Source organism: Raphanus sativus, chromosome 2, assembly GCF_000801105.2.
Source record: "Raphanus sativus cultivar WK10039 chromosome 2, ASM80110v3, whole genome shotgun sequence".
In the NCBI taxonomy this organism is placed as follows: Eukaryota; Viridiplantae; Streptophyta; class Magnoliopsida; order Brassicales; family Brassicaceae; genus Raphanus; species Raphanus sativus.
In genome coordinates, this window is record NC_079512.1 from 31,733,170 (window position 1) to 31,757,731 (window position 24,562).

The 24,562-nt window shown below is 37.6% G+C and overlaps 7 protein-coding genes and 1 long non-coding RNA gene across 8 annotated transcripts; 5 read left to right on the forward strand and 3 right to left on the reverse strand.

Annotated features, from left to right (window-relative positions):
• Positions 1-1,449: 1,449 nt before the first annotated feature.
• On the forward strand, positions 1,450-4,659 carry LOC130508184 (uncharacterized). The gene is made up of 2 exons (XR_008942758.1): positions 1,450-1,729; positions 1,930-4,659. It is a non-coding gene; the product is annotated as an uncharacterized LOC130508184 (long non-coding RNA).
• A 241-nt stretch (positions 4,660-4,900) lies between these two features.
• On the forward strand, positions 4,901-7,324 carry LOC108842725 (pentatricopeptide repeat-containing protein At4g20740). Its single transcript, XM_018615724.2, has one exon. It carries the CDS (start codon positions 4,938-4,940, stop codon positions 7,116-7,118), a length of 2,181 nt encoding a protein of 726 aa, XP_018471226.1. The 5' UTR covers positions 4,901-4,937; the 3' UTR covers positions 7,119-7,324.
• A 305-nt stretch (positions 7,325-7,629) lies between these two features.
• On the forward strand, positions 7,630-9,449 carry LOC108842728 (uncharacterized). Its single transcript, XM_018615727.2, has 6 exons — positions 7,630-7,958; positions 8,053-8,205; positions 8,303-8,396; positions 8,517-8,599; positions 8,752-8,905; positions 9,002-9,449. Exons 1-6 carry the CDS (start codon positions 7,785-7,787, stop codon positions 9,235-9,237), a joined length of 894 nt encoding a protein of 297 aa, XP_018471229.1. The 5' UTR covers positions 7,630-7,784; the 3' UTR covers positions 9,238-9,449.
• Positions 9,384-11,902, reverse strand: LOC108842724 (pentatricopeptide repeat-containing protein At4g20770). Its single transcript, XM_018615723.2, has one exon. It carries the CDS (start codon positions 11,771-11,773, stop codon positions 9,464-9,466), a length of 2,310 nt encoding a protein of 769 aa, XP_018471225.1. The 5' UTR covers positions 11,774-11,902; the 3' UTR covers positions 9,384-9,463.
• Positions 11,903-12,017: 115 nt separating this feature from the next.
• Positions 12,018-12,931, reverse strand: LOC108842729 (calcium-binding protein CML42). The gene has a single exon (XM_018615728.2). It carries the CDS (start codon positions 12,808-12,810, stop codon positions 12,241-12,243), a length of 570 nt encoding a protein of 189 aa, XP_018471230.1. The 5' UTR covers positions 12,811-12,931; the 3' UTR covers positions 12,018-12,240.
• Positions 12,932-14,741: 1,810 nt separating this feature from the next.
• LOC108842726 (probable LRR receptor-like serine/threonine-protein kinase At5g65240) lies at positions 14,742-16,492 on the reverse strand. The gene is made up of 2 exons (XM_018615725.2): positions 15,181-16,492; positions 14,742-15,100 (listed from the first exon to the last, which is right to left on the reverse strand). Exons 1-2 carry the CDS (start codon positions 16,454-16,456, stop codon positions 14,802-14,804), a joined length of 1,575 nt encoding a protein of 524 aa, XP_018471227.2. The 5' UTR covers positions 16,457-16,492; the 3' UTR covers positions 14,742-14,801.
• Positions 16,493-18,708: 2,216 nt separating this feature from the next.
• Positions 18,709-20,297, forward strand: LOC108842727 (berberine bridge enzyme-like 17). Its single transcript, XM_018615726.2, has one exon. It carries the CDS (start codon positions 18,714-18,716, stop codon positions 20,295-20,297), a length of 1,584 nt encoding a protein of 527 aa, XP_018471228.2. The 5' UTR covers positions 18,709-18,713.
• Positions 20,298-22,578: 2,281 nt separating this feature from the next.
• On the forward strand, positions 22,579-24,175 carry LOC108841319 (berberine bridge enzyme-like 17). The gene has a single exon (XM_018614089.2). The coding sequence runs from the start codon at positions 22,579-22,581 to the stop codon at positions 24,160-24,162; it is 1,584 nt and encodes a 527-aa protein (XP_018469591.2). The 3' UTR covers positions 24,163-24,175.
• The last annotated feature ends 387 nt before the right edge of the window (positions 24,176-24,562 follow it).

The following is a 24,562-nucleotide window of genomic DNA, read 5'->3' on the forward strand; positions in this document are numbered from 1 at the left end:
GTTGATAAGAGCTTTTAATGGTGTTGATCAAAAGTTACTTGGTGCAACTTGATTACTAATTCTTGAAATAAAATTGCATGAAATACTTATTCTTGTAGATTCAAAAATCATTACCATTTAATAGAAAAAAAAACTTCTAATGATTTCTTGTGGAATATATGAGAGAAAATAGAATATAATTATAAAAAAACGCATGAATAATATGGTACGTAGTTCCATTTTTTATTCTATAATTTCTCTTATTTCATTTATTTGCATTACATTTTTTAGTTCCATTCATTCATAATACTCAATAAATTGATACAACCAATATACTTTACAGGTTTTGTTACAACTGAGTACATAAGGGGTTACTTAACTGTCATCCTTCCCAAGCACCTCAACAAGTGTATGTGAAAAAAAAAAGACTTAACATCTAGACGGGTTTGCGGAAGATAAGGTTCGCAACCGAAACATGAGAGATGAGACAATCGCTGGAAACCAACATTATGTTCTTTTCTTTTTGTTGGTCAAACCAATCCTTGGTTCCAACTTGCTTTGAGAAAGAAAAATCCTATGGAGAGAAATTGTGACTAATTAAAAAAGTCAAACAAAAACATTGTCGTTGTTCGAATGAAAATGTCGACGCAAACCAGTTTGTTCCTTTCAGAAATATTTCAATTATATGTCTTTTATTATGGTGCGATGGCAATGATTGTTGTGAGCAATCATTCGTTCTAATCCTCATTTTATATTATCTATAATTGATTACTGAAAAAAAATCGATGGTGATCAAGTTTTTTGGCTGCCTAGTTGCAGCGACTGCTTAACTATCTAACGTGATTAGCCAACTAATCGTTTCATAGACAATTAATTTTCTTGGACATGTTAGATAGGACTTTGCATATATAATAGTACTTTGTAATTTCATAATGTTTACAATTTCAAGTGATAATTGCAATAAACCTTTTAACAAAAAAAGAAGAAGAGATAATTGCAATAGTAATTCGCCTAAGTTATTGATTAAAAATACTTATCTGTTGCTTATAACTATTGTGGTAACTTTTTATTTGAAAACATGTTTTAGTCTTAACATATTCTGATTATCATCCCGGTAACAGATTATCGTTGAGTTATCAAAAGGGTCAGCTATATTGTTGAAACTAATTACAAATTAAGTTTCCTTAGGCTACCTAACTTTGGTTCACTTTCTTTTTATTTCCCAGTTAAAAATATACGTCAGTTTTCCCTCATTATTATGGCATAGTTTCAAAGCAAACAAGGAGACTGGATAGCAAAGGAAATCTACACGATGCCTCGCCTAACCCTGATATCAGAAATCAACTGGTGAACTCTTTAGGTCGTTTGGTCCCTGGTCACCTACAACTCTCTGACTCCTTGATAGCGTAGCTTCTAAATCTTTGGCAGCCTCTATGGTTCCTTTAATGCAACTGAACTCTCTTGTAACGACCCTGATCCATGGCAGTGGCCCATTTGTTTTTTTTTAATTAAAACCCAAAACCCTTTCTATTCTTTTTGTCCCACATTGGAAGTTTGAGCTTCTCACCTCTCTTCCCTCCTCCTATATAAGAGACTCCTTCTCTTCTCTTTTTTTCATCAAGTCAAAGTATTCTTTGCGCATGACAAACTGTTGAATTATTCAACGACCAGTCACTAGTCAATTTTTCCGGTGAGATTTCCGGCGAGCTTCCAGCGGGATTTCTGGGCGAGCTTCCGGTGGGGTTTTCTAGTAAGTATGCCGCTTCCATATTTTCTAGTTATAGGAATCTATTCAGAGAATTCTATTTTAGGGAATCCGCCATTTTTAGGAAATTTCTATTTTAGGAAAGTTTCTATTTTGGGAAAGTTTCTATTTTAGGAAAGTTCCTATTTTTGGAAACTTTATTTTCCTGCGACTCTGAGCCTAAGTCGTTAATCCTCGTGTTGCAGTTGACTTCAGTTGATCACTTCCGTTGTTTTTTCCGGTCAGTTGCTAAGGTGAGGGCTATTCCGTTAAATCCTGAGCTAGTTTAGTACTATTATTATTGAAAGTCTAGTTTCGAAACATGATCCGTCTTTGTGAATCGAGTATGTTTGAAAGTCTTGGTTGCTTATTATTAATTTGATTGTTAAACTGGAAATAGGATAATAGAGGATTCAACGATTGTGTGAAATGATTGATGTTAAAGACTGTTATATATATGTATATATCTAGTAAGGACTATGTGGTGAGTGCGGGGGCCCAGAGTGATTTGGGCTAGCGACGCATATGAGTACGGGGGCCCAGAGAAATCTGAGCTAGCGACGTATAGAGTGCGGGGGCACAGAGACATCTGAGCTAGCGACGCATAGTGGATGAGTACGGGGGCCCAGAGACGTCTGAGCTAGCGACGTATATTGTGTGGTGCGGGGTGCAGAGACGTTTGCATATCGACGCATATTGGTGGAGTGCGGGGGTCCAGAGATGTCTGGACTATCGACGCATATTATGATATCGTATATCCGTATGAGGAGAACGCAGGGTGTGTGGACTAGCTATGTACCATCAGCGTATTGTTTGTTTTGTGTGATGTGCTAGGCATCTTGTCTGTTCATGCTAGAGCTACTCTTACATAGTCGTAGTGCTATGTGCTGAGTCTGTGGTTTGCGGGTTAGCATCCCATACCTCACTGAGTGACTCCCCTGTTGCTCATCCCTCTTTCTTTTCTCTTTCAGGTGAGCCTGGCAGACAGGAGTGATTGCTTTCGGATTGGTGCTTTGGGAGTTTTATTCTTATTTTCAGACTTCGGTTTTATGCTTTTATCGATATTTTCCGGATTTATTTTATTTATGCTATTATTGGATTATGGTGTTGAGTTTGACTTTTGAGAAGTAATAAATGGAGACTTTTATGAGATTATTATTTATTATATTATTTTAGAAAATCGGGGTATTACAATTTGGTATCAGAGCGGGGTTCCGTCCCGGCTCTGACCCGGGACGGCGATTTATGGGACTCGGATTTCAGTGATTTTTTAATGTTTTGGGATTGGGAGTTTTTTTTAAAAAAAATGCACCCTTCTGCCGAGCATCATTCGGTTAGTCGTTAGAGATTCTGGTTTTCTTTTCTTATGCAGGTGAATACCAAGTTTCTTTCGTTTCCATCGTCTATTACCTTGTATCTTTCTTTTCTTCGAAGCTGTGGACGTTCTTTCTTCATCTCTTTGGAATTCGAGGACGAATTCTTCTTAAGTGGGGGAGAATTGTAACGACCCTGATCCATGGCAGTGGCCCATTTGTTTTTTTTTAATTAAAACCCAAAACCCTTTCTATTCTTTTTGTCCCACATTGGAAGTTTGAGCTTCTCACCTCTCTTCCCTCCTCCTATATAAGAGACTCCTTCTCTTCTCTTTTTTTCATCAAGTCAAAGTATTCTTTGCGCATGACAAACTGTTGAATTATTCAACGACCAGTCACTAGTCAATTTTTCCGGTGAGATTTCCGGCGAGCTTCCAGCGGGATTTCTGGGCGAGCTTCCGGTGGGGTTTTCTAGTAAGTATGCCGCTTCCATATTTTCTAGTTATAGGAATCTATTCAGAGAATTCTATTTTAGGGAATCCGCCATTTTTAGGAAATTTCTATTTTAGGAAAGTTTCTATTTTGGGAAAGTTTCTATTTTAGGAAAGTTCCTATTTTTGGAAACTTTATTTTCCTGCGACTCTGAGCCTAAGTCGTTAATCCTCGTGTTGCAGTTGACTTCAGTTGATCACTTCCGTTGTTTTTTCCGGTCAGTTGCTAAGGTGAGGGCTATTCCGTTAAATCCTGAGCTAGTTTAGTACTATTATTATTGAAAGTCTAGTTTCGAAACATGATCCGTCTTTGTGAATCGAGTATGTTTGAAAGTCTTGGTTGCTTATTATTAATTTGATTGTTAAACTGGAAATAGGATAATAGAGGATTCAACGATTGTGTGAAATGATTGATGTTAAAGACTGTTATATATATGTATATATCTAGTAAGGACTATGTGGTGAGTGCGGGGGCCCAGAGTGATTTGGGCTAGCGACGCATATGAGTACGGGGGCCCAGAGAAATCTGAGCTAGCGACGTATAGAGTGCGGGGGCACAGAGACATCTGAGCTAGCGACGCATAGTGGATGAGTACGGGGGCCCAGAGACGTCTGAGCTAGCGACGTATATTGTGTGGTGCGGGGTGCAGAGACGTTTGCATATCGACGCATATTGGTGGAGTGCGGGGGTCCAGAGATGTCTGGACTATCGACGCATATTATGATATCGTATATCCGTATGAGGAGAACGCAGGGTGTGTGGACTAGCTATGTACCATCAGCGTATTGTTTGTTTTGTGTGATGTGCTAGGCATCTTGTCTGTTCATGCTAGAGCTACTCTTACATAGTCGTAGTGCTATGTGCTGAGTCTGTGGTTTGCGGGTTAGCATCCCATACCTCACTGAGTGACTCCCCTGTTGCTCATCCCTCTTTCTTTTCTCTTTCAGGTGAGCCTGGCAGACAGGAGTGATTGCTTTCGGATTGGTGCTTTGGGAGTTTTATTCTTATTTTCAGACTTCGGTTTTATGCTTTTATCGATATTTTCCGGATTTATTTTATTTATGCTATTATTGGATTATGGTGTTGAGTTTGACTTTTGAGAAGTAATAAATGGAGACTTTTATGAGATTATTATTTATTATATTATTTTAGAAAATCGGGGTATTACATCTCTTTTCAGCATGAAAACTAATATTTTGGGTTTAAAATGCACTCTTTTAAAATGCACTCTTTTGTTCAAATCTTTTAAAATGCCCTCTTTTGTTGGTTTCAGCCCATTTACAAATCCAAACCACAGCCCACTTAAGCTACAGTGAAATTCACACGACGTCGTATAGAGCATTTAACACATTAACTCGAGTTTACCCGAGGGAGAAGTGGAAGGAAGAGTAAGCAAAGAAAAAAACGCTATGAAATTACCAAAACCTCCAAATCTCCCCGAGAAACCACTTAAACCCAACTTCTTCCACGGCCACCGTAAACCTTCCCGTAACCGTCCCGTCGTCCACGGCTCTCTCTTCTCCAACCGCCAATACCTCTCCAGAGACCCGCCCAAATCACAACCGAACCCCGTCGCCAACCGAACCCCCTTCGATCTCCGCAAATGGGACCCGCAATCCCGCGCCCAACCCTCTCCGCCGCCTCCTCCTTCCGCAACCATCTCCGCCGCCTCCGAGCGTCTATCCCCGATCGCGCGATTCGTCCTCGACGCCTTCCGCAAGAACCGAAACCACTGGGGCCCCTCCGTCGTCTCGGAGCTGAACAAGCTCCGCCGCGTCACGCCGAGCACCGTCGCCGAGGTTCTGAAAGCGGGGAACGACGCCGCCGTCGCGGCGAAGTTCTTCCACTGGGCCGGGAAGCAGAAAGGGTACAGGCACGACTTCGCGTCGTACAACGCCTTCGCGTATTGCCTCAACCGAACCGGAAACTTCCGCGCGGCGGATCAGCTGCCGGAGCTGATGGATTCTCAAGGGAGGCCTCCGTCGGAGAAACAGTTCGAGATCCTGATCAGGATGCACGCGGATAACAGGAGGGGGTTAAGGGTTTATTACGTGTACGAGAAGATGAAGAAGTTTGGATTCAAGCCTAGCGTGTTCTTGTACAATAGGATAATGGATGCTCTTATGAAATGTGGTTACTTTGATTTAGGTTTAGCTGTTTATGGTGATTTTAAAGAGGACGGTTTGGTTGAGGAAAGGACTACTTTCATGGTCTTGGTTAAAGGATTGTGTAAAGCTGGTAGGATGGAGGAGATGTTAGAGATTCTGCAGAGGATGAGGGAGAATTTGTGTAAGCCTGATGTGTTTGCTTACACGGCGATGATCAAGACGTTGGTTTCCGAAGGGAATTTGGATGGGAGTCTACGGGTTTGGGAGGAGATGAAACGCGACGAGGTGAAACCGGATGTGATGGCGTATGGAACGCTCGTTTTGGGATTGTGTAAAGACGGTAGAGTTGAGAGAGGGTATGAGTTTTTTGTGGAGATGAAGGAGAAGGAGATTTTGATTGATAGGGATATCTACAGGGTTTTGATTGAAGGGTTTGTAGCGGATGGGAAGGTTAGGTGTGCTTGTGATCTGTGGGAGGATCTGGTGGGTTCTGGGTATATTGCTGATCTTGGGATTTACAATGCAGTTATTAAAGGGTTGTGTACTGTGAATCAGGTTGATAAAGCGTATAAGCTCTTCCTAGTTGCACTTGATGAAGAACTGGAGCCAGATTTTGAGACTCTGAGTCCTATTATGGTTTCATTTGTGGTGTTGAAGAGACTGAGTGATTTTTCGGATTTGCTAGAACGGATTGGGGAAATGGGATACCCTATAGCAGATTACCTTTCACAGTTTTTTAATTTGTTGTGTGCTGACAAAGAAAAGAGAACGATGGCTTTAGATGTCTTTGATGTGCTAAAAACTAAAGGTCATGTCAGTGTCTTTGTGTACAACAATCTCATGGAAGCTCTTTACAAGATGGGAAATATTGAAAAGTCCTTATCACTTTTATCTGAAATGAAGGATTTTGGGTTTGAACCAGATTCATCATCGTACAGTATTGCAATTAGATGTTCTGTTGAGAAAGGGGAAGTCCAGGAGGCTTGTTTATATCATGAAAAAATCACCGAGATGTCGTGTGTTCCTTCCATAGCTGCTTATCTGTCTCTTGCTAGAGGGCTCAGTCAAATTGGAGAAATTGATGCTGTGATGTTATTAGTTCGTGAATGCCTGGGAAACGTTGAGAGTGGTCCTATGGAGTTTAAGTACGCTCTGACTGTCTGTCATGTATGCAAAACGAGTAGCGCGGAGAAGGTTATGGAAGTCCTTGATGAGATGAACCAGGAAGGTGTCTGTATCAGTGAAGTTATATACTGCGCGATTATCTCTGGTATGTCTAAGCATGGAACAATAAAAGCAGCAAGAGAAGTCTTTGCGGAGCTGAAAAGGCGCAAGGTGATGACAGAGGCTGAAATGGTAGTCTATGATGAAATGTTGGTTGAGCAGACAAAGAAGAAAACAGCTGATTTGGTGCTTTCAGGGATCAAGTTTTTCGGTCTCGAGTCAAAACTAAGAGCAAAAGGTTGCAGAATACTTGATTAACTAACGTTTAAGAGACTGAAAGAGATCACTCAGCTGCACTTGTGACTAAGAGGAGCTGCTTTTTCCGAACAACTGCATAAAGTCTTCTGTGCGTTGGTATTACTTTGAGTTCAATGTTTCTTGGGTACGCTTTGCCGAGCCCAACCATGAACGTTTTGGAAAATTTTCTCATGAATCGATGTCATGAAAGTGTTGTTTTTTTGGTTCATCATACTGGTTGCTGAAGCTTGGGAGAAGAGTCTACACGTTGGTGGGGTGGAAGGGTGATGCAGTGAAGCTTGGGAGTCTCTACAAAGGTCTGAAGGTTCTATCGAAGAGTGCGTGTAAGGAAGTTTATACAAAAAGTGATACTCATTTTTTCACATAAAATGGCTTTTAAGTATTAATAACCCATTGTTAGTACTAACTACTAACTTACCATATCACTGAACAAAAGCTCAATTATTTCTGCTATTTTAGATTTCTAAATTTTAGACTCTGTAAATTAAAAAATATTGGTCTGTCTGAAATTGGAATAAAATTTGGATTTTTATCCCCACCTTTGTGGAAATGGCAGTTAAGTTTCCGTGTCAATGGCGATGAAAAGTGGTTGCCTTTATGATCCATCCTTTTTATCTTAAATCACACACATCCGAAAGATAGCATCCAACGCGCTACTCTTTCACAATGAACACTCTGATGAAGACAGGTGGCGCGTGGCTTGTTTCGCCGTCGTTGGCAGCTGTGAGGAGGATGAGTGTAGCTGGTTTCGCCACGTCATCATCATCTTCTTCCTTACCCAATTGGGAAGGTGGAGTTTCCATGGTCCAAGGAGCTTCCAGAGGCATCGGCCTCGAGTTTGTGAGCTTCTTGAATCTTTTAACTTTTATTCAGCTGAGATCAGACTTAGATCCAAACCTGTCTGTTTAAGCCAAGGATTTCACGTTTTTTGTAGGTAAGGCAGTTGCTAGAGAATAGTAAGAAAGGACATGTTGTTGCCACTTGTCGGAATCCAAAAGAAGCAACAGACCTCGTTAATCTCAAGAACAGCTTTTCTGAGAGGCTTTTCATACAAAAACTTGATGTTACAGATGAAACTACCATTGAGGTTGTTGTCTCTTCCTTTAAATCTGTCCCCAGAGTGAATTTTGCGACTCGCTTGTGGTGTAAAATCTGCTACTACATGTTCTTGTCGGTTTAATTAGGAATCAGCGGAATCTGTAAGAGAAAGATATGGTTCTCTCAACTTGCTTATAAATGCCACTGGCATACTCTCAATTCCTGGTGTATTGCAGCCAGGTATGAGAGTAGTCGTCTTTCATTTAATTACTAATCAAGAGACGTTAGTTTCATGAGTAACCAGTGAAGCCTGCGAAAAAAGAAATGTGTTTTAATATTTTTCTTTTGATTAAAGTACAGAAACAACATTGAACAAGGTTGAGAAATCATCATTGATGCTTGCATATGAGGTTAATGCGGTTGGTCCAATTCTAGTAATGAAGGTAAACACTCCAAGTTCTCTTTGATTTTGTAAAGGAGTTGTCTGATTGTGCCACAAGAGTTGCTATTTTAATGCAAAACAGAGTGAGAAATAGTTTGATAGCACATGAGATCAATGAATCACATAAGATTTTTTGTCTTGGCGCTGTTATAGCATATGTGGCCACTGCTTAAGGCTGGTGGAGGAAATGGAACCGAGAGGGAAGTTGCTGTTGTAGCCAATTTAAGCGCACGAGTTGGATCCATTGGAGATAACAAACTTGGTGGTTGGCACTCTTACAGGGCTTCAAAAACCGCACTCAACCAATGTACTACATATTGTTATTTGGGAAAGTCTTGATCTTATTGGTATGAACTGAGAAAACAACACTACTGATTTCTATTCCCAACTGTTGTTTATGCAGTGACGAAGAATGTATCGGTTGAGTTGGGTAGGAGGAAGGATCCTGTGGTATGCATTCTACTGCATCCAGGCACGGTAGACACTGATCTCTCTCGACCGTTCCAAAGGAATGTTCCTGAAGGTAAGCTTTTCACAAAAGAGTACTCTGTTCAGAAACTATTGCACATCATCACCAATGCAAAGAAACAAGACAACGGCAAGTTCTTCGCATGGGATGGCCAGGAGATACCTTGGTGATTCTTTTGACTTCTTGTTATGTCCATCTATATGGTCACTTCTTTCAAATTCTATTGAATCCTTGGTCTTTCTTGGTTTGAGAGCAATTCCTTTGAGTAATACTAAATAACCTGGAGTGAGTGTCCAGAAGTTGAGAGCTTTCAGAGTATTCAATATCATCCAAATTTCTTGAACGATTTAATAATTAATGTGATGGTACAATCTTTAATCTACATTGTGTTTACCTTTACAAGCTATTATTGTTCTCTGTGATCCAGCTATGACCTGGAGTCTTATATACTCTGTTCTTGTTCATCAATCCTTGAAGAGCTGCAGCTTCATCCCACTGTCTCACAGAAGTGTATGTGTTGCTTAGCAGAACATATGCTGCTGAGTTCTGAGGATCCAGAGTTTTGAGTTTCTCTGCGATTCGTCTAGCTAAGCTCACATCACCATGGACTCTACATGAACTAAGCAGAATCTCCCACAAAACAGAGCTGTTTTTGTATGGTGTAGCTTCTGCAAACGCCTCTGCATCTTCAAGCCGGCCAGCTCTTCCAAGACAATCAACCATACAGATGTAATGATCCAGCTCCGGTTCAATACCATGATCTCTCTGCATCGAACCGAGTATCTCAAGCCCGGTATCCACCAGTCCTGAGTGGCTACAAGCAGTCAACACAGAGACAAAAGTTATCCGGTCCGGCTTCTCTCCCCTTGAAACCATCTCTCTGTAGAGACCAACAGCTTCATCACCTCGACCGTTATGAGCATACCCGTGTATCATCTCGTTCCAAAGAACTATGTTTTTAACCAACACGGTATCAAACAACTCTCGAGCCGAATCTATTTCACCGCACTTACAATACATATCCGCAAGAGCGATTTCAACAAACGAATCACTTGCATATCCTCTCCTCACCACCTGTCCATGAAACTGTCTTCCATGGAACAAGCTACATAATCTCGTACAGCTACCTAATACAGTAGCGTATGAGGTTTCATTAGGAAACAACACACCAGTCTGAAGCATTCTTCTGAAGAGCACTAAAGCTTTTGTGTCAAGCGAGTTGCGACAGAGACCTGCCATCATGGAGTTCCAACAAGCGATATCTACTTCTGTTGTACACTCATCAAAGATATGTTCAGAGATCTCTATCTTCTCACATTCCGAGTACACTGCAATAAGACCACTAACTATGTGACTGTTCCTAGAAATATTGGTCCTTATCGCTACACCGTGGATCTGTTTCCCTCCCTCCAGAAATCTCAATCTTGCGCATGAGCTTAGTATCACACTCAAAGTTGTTCTATCAGGTTTCAGATGCTGAAGCTGCATTTCTCTGAACTGGTTTATTGCTTCCTCATAGTGTTCATACTTGGAATAGCCAGAGAGCAAAGCATTCCACGCGGTAACACTAGGGTGCGGCATGCTACTGAATATTCTCCTACCGGTTTCAACATCCCCTGAACGAAAGCAAGCTCCAAGAACAGAAGTGCATGTAACTTCGTTCGGTTCGAAACCAGACTCTCTCATTCTCTTCAGATACTCAATCGATTTGTCACTTTGATAGTCCCGACCAAACCCAGCTATCATAATGTTCCAAGAGACAACATTCACTTCAGGCATCTCAGCAAAAATAACCTCTGCGCTATTCATGTCTCCGTTCTTTACATAAGTTTCGAGCAGAGAGTTGTTCAGATGAAGATCTCCTCCGAACCCAAGTCTCAACATGAGACTATGGATCTGTTTCCCCAGCACATTGCGATATATTTCATTTGAGCTATCACATCCTTCTCTTGGAGCAGAGAAGCTGAGAATATTAGATAAGCAAACAGGATCAACCCTAACACCTTTCTCGCACATCGATCTGAACATGTGAACTGCCTCCAAAACATTATTTTCCCGAGCTAACCCGTTGATCACAGCTGTAAAAGAGACCTCATTAGGCTCAGAGAGACATTCAAAGACCCTAACACCATGATCAACCATAAGCCCACACTTAGCATACATAGACAACAACGCATTCCCAACAAAAATGTTATCATCAAGACCAATCTTAACCGCAATCCCATGACATCTCATACCGGTAACACCATCCAAAAGCTTGCTACACGCGCTCAAAACGCTAGCCAGCGTGAAACGAGAAGGCAAAAACCCTTGAGAAACCATCTTCTCATAAACAACCAATGCTTCCTCCTCTAAACCTTTCCGCACCAATACACTAATCATGTTATTCCACGACACCACATCTCTCTCAGGCATTGCTTCGAACACCTCACTAGCTTCCTTCAAATTCCCAGCTTTACAACTAAACGTCAAGAAAGCATTCCACGAGTAAACATCTCTCACAGGCATTTCGTAGAACACCTTACGCGCGTAACCAACATCACCGCAGCTGCAATATAAATCTAACAAGCGATTGCAGAGATAAGTATCGCTGGAAAATCCAGTCCGAAGGACGGACCCGTGAACGATTTTCCCGGAAAGTTTACACTTTTGATCTTTACAAAGACGCAAAAGATTCGCCAAGTAACGATTGCTTCCATTGTACATATCTTCTCTGCTTTTGAGTTCAGAGCTCTGTATTAACGACCAATGAGTGTGTGTGTTTGTGTAATAATAAGAAAAAAAAACATTATGTATAAACAAACTAATATTCAAATTCAAATTATACTCCCTCTGTTTCAAAATCTGTTTCAAAATATATGAAGTTTTAAGATTGTGCACGATTATTAAGAAATTTGTTTTTTAATCTAAAAAGTATCATTAAAATATAAATTAAAAATTGTTCAACCAATCACAAAATAAAATACATTTTATCATTGGTTACACAGTCTGTAATAAAGTTAAAAAGTACATTGATATACTAAAACATCAACTATTTTGAAACATCAAAAACTCTCTAAAACATCATCTATTTAGAAACGGAAAAAGTATTACATAGAGATTTCAGTTGAAAATAAAAGTAATTAATTAATAATCTTGTCGGAAAATATCTTGTCGGAATGTTTATAATGAAATCAAGAAGAAGGCATGACGACGGCGCGCATCATGTTCTTGAACTCGAGAAAGTCAACGCGACCATCCTTATTCCGGTCAACGGAGACGATCATCTTCTCCACTCTCTCCATCTCTCCACCTTCAGGCAACCCGAGCTTCTTCAGAACCGCCTGCAACTCCCTAGCCGATATAAACCCGTCGCCGTTCTCGTCGAACACCTTAAACGCCTCCGCGAGATCAGACTCGTCGGAGGAAGGATCGTCGTCGTTGTCTCCCGCAACACAGCCGAAGAAGGAGTCGTCGAGGGTCTTGTGGAGGGAGGAGAAGTCGTTGAAGTCGAGACCGGCGTTACCGGGCTGGATGTAGGAATCGACGGTTGATAAGAGGTCGGAGAGATCGGCGTCGAGGCCGAGACGGGAGAGAGCTTGGCTAAGCTCGTCGGCGGTGATGAAACCGTCGCCGTTTTTGTCGAATAAGTCGAAGATGCGTTGGAGACGAAGAGCGTTAAGGCTTGGGCTTCGAAGCCTGAAGGAAGATGATGATTGTATCATCTTATTAACTCTCTTGTTATTATCGCCGTTGCTCTCCATTAATTAGTATCTTTCTTGCTTCTTCTTTAGTTGTGAGATTATAATCAGTTGAGACTTAAATATAGAAGAGGAACAAATGGGAAAGAAGAAGAAGAAGCCGGCATTGACTTTGTCTGGCCCGCCATGTACGAACTCCACTTTTCTATCATTTAAAACGCTTCACAAGGAAAAGAGATATAAATTCAATACTAATGGTGGAAAATTAAAAAAGGTCGGTTTTTTGTGATCTGTCGTCAAATAATGTTTGACTTTCTGAAAGAAAACATTCATCAGAATGCTGCAAAAAAATGCTGCAAATTTACCGAAAATTTTGTTTGCTTTTCCCGCGGAAAAATCGAATTAGAGGAGAGAAGAGATTAGTTTGCCTTACATGATTGGACTAATTTGGTGGCTCATTAATTTACATTACTTTTGTAAATTATTAGTATAGACTAAAATTGCTTCAACTTGAGAATACAAGAACCATATAATGGTTCGATAAGCAACTGTCGACGGCTTTTTCATTGGGAAACAGACAGGCCACGTCCAAGTTGTAGTTACCAAATTTAATTGAATACTAGATCATGACCCGCTCGACCGAGCGGGAGTCAATTTTTTTTTTTTATCTTTGTTTTTACTAAATGTTATACATGATCGAAATGTGTATTAATATAAAATTTTGATAAATAACAATGTGTACTAATGTGTTTAAATAAGCAATGTATTTAATTACTAAATTTGATTTTTAAATTTTATGATAACGTAAAGTAATTTTTTCTATATTATTTAAAATATATAGTGCTATATATTTTGTATTTTCAACATTTATCATACAAAACTTACATTGGAATATTATTTATATGAAAATATGTGTAACATAATATATTTATATATTATATAAACATATGCACACCCGCACGGGTTTTATTTTTAAAATGTATTCTATATTATTTAGTTTTACGTAGTATCGAGTTTGTATATTCAATTTTGTGTTTAAAGAACAATATCAAAACTGTCTTTCGTATGTAAAAATAACATTTTGCAATCGCGAGTTGTGTCTTTTTATTGTAACACAAAATTTTATATAAAACTTATGTTTTTTTGTACATCACGAAATTTAATTTTTTAAAATAATTATTACGTAATTTTAAAATGAATTTGATCTCTGAGGTCTAATATATTTTGTGTGTAATGGTTCAAAGCAGATTTGATATATATTATATTTCAGTTTGGTTTGTATTTAGTATTACTGTATAAGTATAATACTATACAATATTACTATATTCTATACAATATATGAAGCTATGTGTTATTTGTTTTAGAAAATAGATTAGGCCCAACATAGTTATAAGAATAGTCATATCTTTATGTATGTGTCTATGACTTATCTACCTAATGTTATTCGTACTAATAAAATTAATATGGCCAATGAAAGTATACTGATCAATTTAAAATGAATTGTATAGAGTAATTATAGAACGATTAATATTTTTAGTATTCTTAGTATATATCTTATTTAAATCGACATGTAATAAATGTAAAAATCATATATGGAATATGGACAAAAAGAAGAACTGTATTTAAGGAAATACATCAATGTAAAGTTAGACTATGATACGTATTATATATAAAGAATAAGATATTTAATTTAAATATATGAGGTTCATCTTTAAAAATCCACCTAGAAGAAGTTGTAATGTTCACGGGGTTTGTTTCCTTAAGCATCCGAGTTTTTGACCCGTTCACGCTATCCAGGTCGGTTCTGAGAAGAATCTTGAAAACCACGAAGCCCAATATAACATTAACTAACGCCCATTTACATGTATTCATTTCTCCCAATCAAATGCTAGTTTTCTGAAAATTATCACATAATTGTAAATTTTATAGTCAATAGAAATTTTCAATTTCACTAACAAAGTAACACACAAATCTTTTTAAAACACAATCAAATCTAAAACTGAACAGTAAAGCTTAAAAATTCTTCAGCAAACCCTAAACCTAGCTACACTATCTCAGTGATGATGCCTTGAGCTAGACTCATACAAAGAAACCACCAGGTCATAGATCTGAGTCAAGCTCGGTTGCTTCAGTGGTGGTTTATCAGTGCACATAAGTCCAAGTGTAATCCCTTGCTTAACTTTCTCCAACGTCCTCTCTTCAATCTTCATCTTCTCATCAATCACTCTCTCTAGATTATCCGGATAATGAACTCTTATGTACTCAAGATACCTCCTGTCTGAATCTTCTTGTGCCTCATCAGGTCTTAGATTCGTAATCATCTCCAAAAGAAACAATCCAAAGTTGAATATATCTGTAAATCATAAAATACATTTTAGGTTTTAATATTTTTTAAAAATTCATATTATTCAAGAAGAGAGAAAGAGTCCTTACTTGTTGATGACGAGTTGTTTCCATCTCCAATCTTGAATTGAGAGATCAACGGTTCTTGATCCTTATCCGACAACAAAACACTGCTCGTGCTAAGACCAAGTGTAACCTCAGGCCAATGTCCCGACACATAAAACAAACCATCCACAACCCCCATAACCACTCTTAGCCTCCTTCTCCACGAAGAAGCTAGCGAAGAGTTCAGCCAAGCCTCGAGACTCTCTCCATCAGTCCACTCAGTAACCAAAGCTCTCAAGCTTCTGCCATCACACCAACCCAAAACCCTCACCAAGTTCTTGTGTCTCAACCTAAAAACCGCCTCGCACTCCTCAGCGAACTCGCGCCTCTTCTCTTTCGAAACCTTCTCCGTATAAACCTCGATCTTCGCCTCCCTCCCGTCTCTCAGCGTCCCTCTGTAGATATCCACCCCGCTGCTCTTGCTCACGAGCTTCTGGTCCGAAAACTCGTCCGTCGCCGCGTCGATCATCGCGGACGTGAACTTGTGGCTTCTCCTCCGGAACGTTCTCGGTAAGTAATCGGGTCGCTTGAGACACATCCACCCCAAGCAGAAACAGAGGAGGATCACCGTTATGGGAAACACGATCAGCAAGACGAGGATCTTCATCTTGTAACGCTTCGCATCGGGGAGAACACCGGAGTGTATGAAGCTGGAGGCGTTGAAACGTTTGAAGAACTCGGAGTCGGAGATCTTATTATCCTCGGAAAATCGGTTGTAAGAGAGGTTCAAATGTGTTAGGTTTGTTAAACCGGAGAGGTTTTGAACCGGGACTAAACCGGAGAACTGGTTGTAGCTAAGATCAAGGGTACGAATCTGAGCGCAAGAGAGGACGTTCGTGGGGAACTCGCTGTTGAGAGAGTTGTTGACGAGGTCGATCTCGACGACGGTTAAGGGACAGTACTTCCAGAAGAAGTCGAAGGAGAGGTAGAGGGCGGCCGTTTTGGGGCGGCTGTGGATTCTGATTTTGGGGAAGGAGTCGACGCAGTTAGGGTTCTTGGACTCGTTGCAGAGGTGGCTAGCGACGATGGTGGAGCGGAAGATCTCGAGGATGTCCATGGGAGAGGAGGAGGAGGAGGAAGTGTTGTTGCAGTAGCGGAGGAGTGGGTTGTGGATGCAGTTTTGGGTGATGGTGTTGGTGAAGTCAGGAGGTGGAGTGAGGTTTGCGAGGTCTTCGACTACTGTGGCTGAGAGAACTGAGCGAGGGAGAGAGGGTGAGAGGGAAGTGAGGAAGAAGATGATGAAGAAGAGAGAAGACGCCATTGGAGAGAGGTTTTGCGAGAGAGAAAGAAAAGTTGTTTTGTCTTTTTTTTGGTAGAGAAGCAGAGAGCTAGTCATTTTTGAGGTATTGGCGGTTATTTTGAAACAGAGTGGGAAGCCCATGTTCTTCCTTTGGGGTGATCGTGTGTGAGTGTTTGGATTTTGCAATAGCTTTAATCTCTTCATAAAACTATTTTGAAACATCTGATTAGTATTTAATTTTTTTTTTTCCAAAAAAAAATATATATCTATTTGATTATCTTGAAATTAATGTATTTTACCTTGTAATCAAAATTGTCTTGAAAAAGGAAAATTCACAACAAAGACTAATGAAAAAAAATTTCGTCAAAGAACTGTGAGAGTATTTTCTCAAATAAGCCATTTCTAGAAAACATCAAGAGAAGAAAAATCCACAAAACACATGTCATTTTATAAGTAATTTATTTTTAAGAAATTAACTACACCGTAGTTTAAATAATTAATTATATTATTTTATGTTGTTAATTATGTTTGTTATAAATAATTAAATAAAATTATCTATCTATTGAGTTTTATTATATAAAATTTTAAATTATTATTATATTTGATATTAAATTATTAATTAGTTTTAATAAAAATAATATCAAAGTAGTAATGTTTTAATTAATATAATAAAGTAATTTTATTCTTAACTCTGTCATTTTAGAAATAAATCTTTGATTATATTATTTAATATGTATTGCATTATTAAGGTGAAGATTGTTTGAATGCCTTTTGGATTCTAGTTTTAGTTTTTAGTTTATGATTTTTGATTTTACATTAGATCTTACTTTTTGAAAAACATGAATGATTATTTTAGATTTTGGATATTGGTTTTTGTTTTCTATTTAAAATTAATAAAATGAAAAATATCATTGACAAAATAAGACGAATATTGTAGGTATTTTTTTATTAAAAAATCTAAACAAAATTTAAATATATTTTAACACTATGGTAAGTGTTTAATTATATAATTTATATATTAATAATTAAAATGTAAAATAAAAAATTAACATATATTACAATAAATATATAGTATTTATAACTCTATAAAAATAATTAACTTTTCTACAATTAAAGCCTATGGTAAACATTAGTTAAAAACATTATTAAATAATGTACTTAAAAACTCCAAAATTTAATAAAAATAAATATATTTTTCTTACTAGGTTTTAGAGGTCAAATAAATTATTTTATTAAATTATAATGATTTAGAATAATTACTATTTTATCAGTTTAATTTATATAAAAATTATTGTTGCCATATTAACGGATTAATATATGAACATTTTAACCCAAAAATAAAATAAAAATAAAAACTGACGATACAATGAAGAAAAACCAAAGGAAACATGAATTTTGACTTTTCCTTAGAAATAGATAGTTATTCTAAAAACTATTATCCACAAATATTAAGAAATCTAATTCTCAAAAATCTTGATTGTGTCAAAAATGGTTTTGAAAAATTAAAAACCAAAAACTGTTTTAAAAATCACAAACAATATCGCCTAAGTTACTACAATAAAAATCTATACTTACAGTTTAAAATTTTTTACTACCATAAAAATGTATAAATAAACATAACTAATAAAAATTATATGCAACTAAAATTTAATTTGGTATATATAAAATTACTAATGAGAGATCATAATTTAAAATAAAGTCTTAGATTAAGTATTTCCATAATTAGACTACACTAAAAATATAATAGAAGTTTAATAAAATATTATGAAGACACCGACACCATAGCAAAAACAAAAAACCTACACCATTGAAAGTAAGAAATTAAAATGAGTTTTAAAATAAAATTACACTGAAGATATTTTTATTACATTAATGAGATACTTTGGTAAATATCTAACACTGAAAATGCTCTAACTGCTGAAAAGGGAGGAAATTATTATTGTATCTAGAATTATTATTATTTTCAATACACAAATTCAACCATAACTGATTCTGAGTAAAAAAGGAATTAAAATATTATGATTTTAATTTTCTGCAGATTTTTATTCTACAAACTGAAATCATTAGCTCGTTAAAAAAAAAAACTGAAATCATTTAGCTACAAATGTCTTGGATTTTCTATTTTCTTTATTGGATTATACACAATAGTTAATATGAAATCTTCTTAAATCTCCCGTGTATGGAATGTTTACATATATAGCCAAGTTACTTGTGCATTACTTTGTGCACATTGTATATATATGTATCATCTTCTCTGCACTTCTTCAAAACAGACAAAATGAAGGAAGTACTTTGTATTCTGTTTCTTGTTCTTGTTTCAGTTTCAGATGCAAAAGTAACGAAACCAAACACCGAAAACTTCCTCAGATGTCTTCGTTCTCGGACAAGTCAAGCGCAACCGATCACCCAAGCAATCTATACCCCTAATAACTCCAGCTTCGTGACATCTTACGTCTCCTACACGAAAAATAAAAGGTGCTCAAACCCTAACAATACAAACCTAATAGCCATCGTTGCTGCAGAACATGAATCTCATGTTCAAGCAACAGTGGTCTGCGCAAAGTCCAACGGAGTCCAGATCCGAACCCGTAGCGGCGGTCACGACTTGGATGGCCTTTCCTACGTCTCGTCTATACCTTTTGTAGTTCTCGATATGTACAATCTCCGGTCTATTACCGTTGACGTGCCAAGCAAGAAAGCTTGGGTTCAAGCTGGGGCCATTTTGGGAGAGCTATACACCAAAATCGCTGAAAAGAGCAAAACGCTAGCGTTTCCAGCTGGTATCTGCCCAACGGTAGGAGCAGGAGGACACATCAGTGGTGGAGGGTACGGGAATCTGATTAGAAAACACGGACTCTCGGTGGATCATGTCGTTGATGCTCAGTTAGTTGATGCCAACGGCAAGATCTTGAATCGTGCCTCCATGGGGGAAGATCTGTTTTGGGCGATCAGAGGCGGTGGAGGGGCAAGCTTTGGCGTTATTCTCTCATATACAATCAACCTAGTCGAGATCCCAGAGACTATAACAGTGTTTAAAGTTAACAAAACATTAGAACAAGGAGGCACTGATGTTCTGTACAAGTGGCAGCTTGTCTCTAGCAAGTTGCCTAATGAGCTTTTCTTGAGAGCAATGCCTGATATCAAAATCGGAGCGAAACCCGGCGATAAAACCATCGCGGTTAAGTTCTACGCTCAGTTCTTAGGCTCAGCCAAGAAACTAATGGAGATTATAAACAAGAACTTGCCTGAACTAGGGTTAAAACGTGAAGATTGCTATGAAATGAGCTGGCTTAACACGACGTTGTTTTGGATGAACTATCCGCTTGGTGCACCAACGAGCATTCTTCTGGATAGACCATCCGGTCCACCAGGACAATTCTACAAGGGCAAATCGGATTACGTCAAGAAACCGATACCTAGAGAAGGCATGGAGAAGATTTGGAAAACAATGTTGAAGTTCAACAATGTGTGGATGCAATGGAACCCTTACGGTGGAGTGATGGACAAGATTCCGGCGAATGCTACGGCCTTTCCTCACAGGAAAGGGAACTTGTTCAAGATTCAGTACTTTGCGTTATGGACCGACGCAAACGCTACGGATGCTAATCTAGGTTTGATGAGAGAGCTCTATGGTGTGGCTGAGCCGTACGTGTCAAGCAACCCTAGAGAGACGTTTTTGAATTATAGAGACGTGGATGTTGGAAGCAATCCGAGTGGAGAGACAAGTATTGAAGAAGCTAAGGTCTATGGATCGAAATATTTTGTGGGGAACTTGAAGAGATTGATGGATGTTAAAGCTAAGTGTGATCCTGATAATTTCTTCAGGTACGAGCAGAGTATTCCTCCTCTTCTTGCAATGTAACTCTTTAATAATATAGATTTTTTAAGTTATGGGAGCATCATGAAGCTCATGCAATTTGCATAACATATATCTACATTATGATTGTCTGTTTTGTGATACTATCCATTGACAAATAAAAAAAGTTTCGGAAATTTTGTGTTTAATTGTGATTAGTCCGTCTAGATATCAGTCATTACCGGAAATAGTTGTGTTCGAAAATGTATTTATTTTTACAATTAGTCATTTGCTATCAAGAGTATTGTACGATCGACCATTCTGTTAAACCCGAAAAACTAGGGGCTTCTTGCAGGCTAATACATTGCATGGCACAACAAGTAAATCAATACAACAAGTAAATGAGATAGCATCAGCTGAAAGGTATCTAGCACTGAGGCACTAGATTACTGGTGAACCTTTTGCAATATCTACCTATTGGTAAAGACATCCGTGTGGAACCTTAAAGCATCTGCATTAGGAGTCTATCAACATTAATCTTTAACGAGTTATACTAATCTATAATTAGAGGGTATCTCAAAAAGATTGAGAGACTATGGTGAGAAATTTTACAATGCTTGCTTATGGTCTTAGTGACCTTGAGTTTATGGTCTAGTATAATAATTTAGAATTTTTTGGGATTTTTAATAAATATTTTTTTGACAAAATTAACAATAAAGGGGGGTTATTGGTTTAAGAATTCTAAAGAAGTTTTAAAATTTTGAAAATCCAATATTATTGGTTTATAGATTTTAAAAGTCTTACCAAAATCCATTGTTATTGGTTTGATGATTTCTAAATTCCACTCAAATCCTTTGTTATTCATAAAGTTTAGTTATTATGGATTTTATTATTCCATTAAATTCTATTGTTATTGGAAGGTGGATTTCTTATATTTTTACTCATGAGACTAGACTTTGAAAATATCACATATATTCATAAGATTTCTGAAATCTGTGAAGTAAGAAAAACATACACATATTGAATATTTATCTACGTAAACACACTAAACCAAACTTAATAATGGTGAAGAAACCAAACTCACATGATTTTTAATTCATTATACTTTTTATAGTTTTATATTTGACAAAACAACTGTTTGATTTAATAATGGTGAAGAAATATAACTCATACGATAACTAGAATAGTGTTTCAAGAAAATCACAAAAGTCAAAGAAAACAAAACTGATTATTATCACAAGAAAACCAATAAGAATAGGAACTCACCAAACATAAGGAAAATGAGAAATGTGTATCATTGTATCAATTGATGTTTATATATATATATGGTTTTTTCGAGATTTTATTTTTGGAAAAATTCTAGAGAAATTGTACACATTGCCTTATAGCGAGAAATATTTTGAAAAATATATTATGCAAATCCATGATGATTAATAAAATCTGTTGAAATCAATACAAAGTATTTGGTAGAAATTTGTCAAACTCTACTTAACTTCTAAAAATCTGTCAACTTTTAAAATCACTAAACTCCTTCCAAATTCTGATTCCAATAACCCCTCTAAGAGATATTTTTAATAATTACCCGTAAAAGATAAATTAAATGTTGTTCTGTTTTGTTAACACTTGACAAAATCTATTATATAATGAGTGGATTTCTTGGACGTTTCTACGTACCCAAAAGAAGTAAAATTAAATATTGCAAATTTTCTTAGACACTTTAGCCGTTTGAGAAATTTTCCAGTGAGCCAAACGCAACTCATTATAAAGTAGAGATAAAAGAGCACAAAGTTAACTGAATTTACTGTATCGTTGATTTAACATTACTGAAAATTAATCATCACAGAATAAAATATACATTTATGATCAAAGTTAATATTTTTCTTAATATATGTAAGAACAAAAAAAAATCTACTAATATGAAACAAATGGAGTAAATAGCATCAACTAGAAAGTTCAAAAAGAGAAAGAGAATATAATATTGTAGATTTACAAATCTTAAAATTTAATCACTATGTTACAAAAAAAATCACTAAAATTAAATCATAACTGATTTTCATCAAACAAAAAGGTATGTTTCTTGAATATATAATAACTACTCATTAAACAAAAGTTACAAAACTAAGGTCTGTTTCTTGAATATACTAATGAAGTTTCACCTCACTTTACGTTTTCACTAATCTCTAGTATTTATTTCCTTCATTAATTCAGTTTCCAGATTTCTTAGCTTTACAATTAAAAGTAAACCCCTTTAACCAAAAATAGACTCTCGAATTAACTTTCTCCTTGAGCCAATAAATACATAAACCAAATTATTTAGACTTCGAGTTCATCATCAATCGAGCAAAAGATGAAAGTAGTTTTTGTTATGTTTCTTGCTCTGCTTGTCTCAGTTTCATCACATGCAGTAGCAGTAAAGAAACCAAATATTGGAAACTTCCTCCGATGCCTTCGTGATCAGAGCGATCCGAAGAACCCGATCACAAAAGCCATCTTTACTCCCCAAAACTCAACCTTCGCCTCGTCCTACGTGTCCTACACCAAAAACAAAAGATTCTCAAACCCTAACGACACAAACCTAATAGCCATCGTTGCTGCAAAACATGAATCCCATGTTCAGACAACCGTGGTCTGCGCTAAGTCAAACGCCATCCAGATCCGTATCCGAAGCGGCGGTCACGACTACGAAGGTCTTTCATACATCTCTTCTGTACCGTTTACCGTTCTAGATATGAACAATCTAAGGTCTATTACCATTGACGTGCCAAGCAAGAAAGCTTGGGTTCAAGCCGGTGCAATCCTAGGAGAGCTCTACACAAAGATCTCCGAAGCTAGCAAAACGCTCGCGTTTCCGGCTGGCGTTTGTCCCACTCTAGGAGCCGGAGGACACATCAGCGGCGGAGGGTACGGAAACTTGATAAGAAAATACGGAATCTCGGTGGATCATGTCGTTGATGCTCAGTTGGTTGATGTCAACGGCAAGATCTTGAACCGTGCCTCCATGGGAGAAGATTTGTTTTGGGCTATTCGTGGCGGTGGTGGTGCCAGCTTTGGCGTTATCCTCTCGTGGACAATCAACCTCGTTGAGGTTCCAAAGACTATAACAGTTTTTAACGTTAACAAAACGCTAGGACAAGGAGCTACCGATGTTCTGTACAAATGGCAGCTTGTCTCTAGCAAGTTGCCTAAAGAGCTTTTCTTGAGAGCAATGCCTCAGACCACAAACGGAGCGAATAAAACCATCGCGGTTAACTTTATAGCTCAGTTCTTAGGCTCGTCAAAGAAGCTCGTGCAGATTATCAACAAGAACTTACCTGAACTAGGGCTAAAACGTGAAGATTGCTACGAAATGATCTGGCTTAATACGACGACGTTTTGGGCGGACTACCCGGTCGGGACATCCACAAGCGTTCTTCTGCAAAGGCCATCTAGTCCTCCAGGAGCGTTCTTCAAAAGCAAATCGGATTACGTCAAGAAACCGATCCCTAAAGAAGGCATGGAGAAGATGTGGAAAACAATGTTGAAGTTCAACAATCATGTGTTTATGCAATGGAACCCTTACGGCGGCGTGATGGACAAGATTCCGGCCAATGCCACCGCGTTTCCTCACCGGAAAGGAAACTTGTTCAAGGTTCAGTACTTTGCGTTATGGTTAGACGCAAACGCCACAAAAGCTAATCTAGATTTGATGAAAGAACTTTACGGTGTGGCTGAGCCGTACGTGTCAAGCAACCCGAGAGAGGCGTTTTTGAATTATAGAGATATCGATGTTGGAAGCAATCCGAGTGGTGTGACAAATGTTGGAGAAGCTAAGATCTATGGATCGAAGTATTTCGTGGGGAACTTGAAGAGATTGATGAATGTTAAAGCTAAGTATGATCCTGATAATTTCTTTAGGTATGAGCAGAGTATTCCTCCTCTTGGTGCAATGTAAAATTATTGTTAACCAAATAGTTTATTTTAAATAAAATTATCCAAGCATGCATTATAGCTCATGTAATTTGCATAACCGGAATCCTTAGTACACAGATGAAGTAAAGTAATAATACAATATAACTTTTAAATTAATACTCGATAAATTAATATACAATAAAAATCTCTATAAATTAATATAATTTTATAGTTTCAAATTAAGTTTTTGGTTTAATTAGTATATCGATAAATTAATAATCTATATAAATTAATAAAAAAAAATATAGTTTTGGTATAATATTAACATTATTAATTTATAGAAGTTTCAGTGTACATGTTTTTGCTTTATCATCTTGAATTATTGATGATGCATGGTTTTAGTTTAGTTTTAGGCCCATACTAATATGTTTGGTCAGCCATCA

Excerpts from the sequence above, each read along its gene's own strand:
- LOC108841319 (XM_018614089.2), top strand. The coding sequence starts at position 22,579 with ATGAAAGTAGTTTTTGTTATGTTTCTTGCTCTGCTTGTCTCAGTTTCA.
- LOC108842726 (XM_018615725.2), bottom strand. The coding sequence starts at position 16,456 with ATGGCGTCTTCTCTCTTCTTCATCATCTTCTTCCTCACTTCCCTCTCA. Across the intron at positions 15,101-15,180 it reads AAACAACTCGTCATCAACAA|ATATATTCAACTTTGGATTG; the intron begins GTAAGGACTCTT and ends TATGATTTACAG.
- LOC108842727 (XM_018615726.2), top strand. The coding sequence starts at position 18,714 with ATGAAGGAAGTACTTTGTATTCTGTTTCTTGTTCTTGTTTCAGTTTCA.
- LOC108842725 (XM_018615724.2), top strand. The coding sequence starts at position 4,938 with ATGAAATTACCAAAACCTCCAAATCTCCCCGAGAAACCACTTAAACCC.
- LOC108842729 (XM_018615728.2), bottom strand. The coding sequence starts at position 12,810 with ATGGAGAGCAACGGCGATAATAACAAGAGAGTTAATAAGATGATACAA.
- LOC108842724 (XM_018615723.2), bottom strand. The coding sequence starts at position 11,773 with ATGTACAATGGAAGCAATCGTTACTTGGCGAATCTTTTGCGTCTTTGT.
- LOC108842728 (XM_018615727.2), top strand. The coding sequence starts at position 7,785 with ATGAACACTCTGATGAAGACAGGTGGCGCGTGGCTTGTTTCGCCGTCG. Across the intron at positions 8,600-8,751 it reads GTCCAATTCTAGTAATGAAG|CATATGTGGCCACTGCTTAA; the intron begins GTAAACACTCCA and ends GCGCTGTTATAG. Across the intron at positions 8,906-9,001 it reads AAAAACCGCACTCAACCAAT|TGACGAAGAATGTATCGGTT; the intron begins GTACTACATATT and ends TTGTTTATGCAG.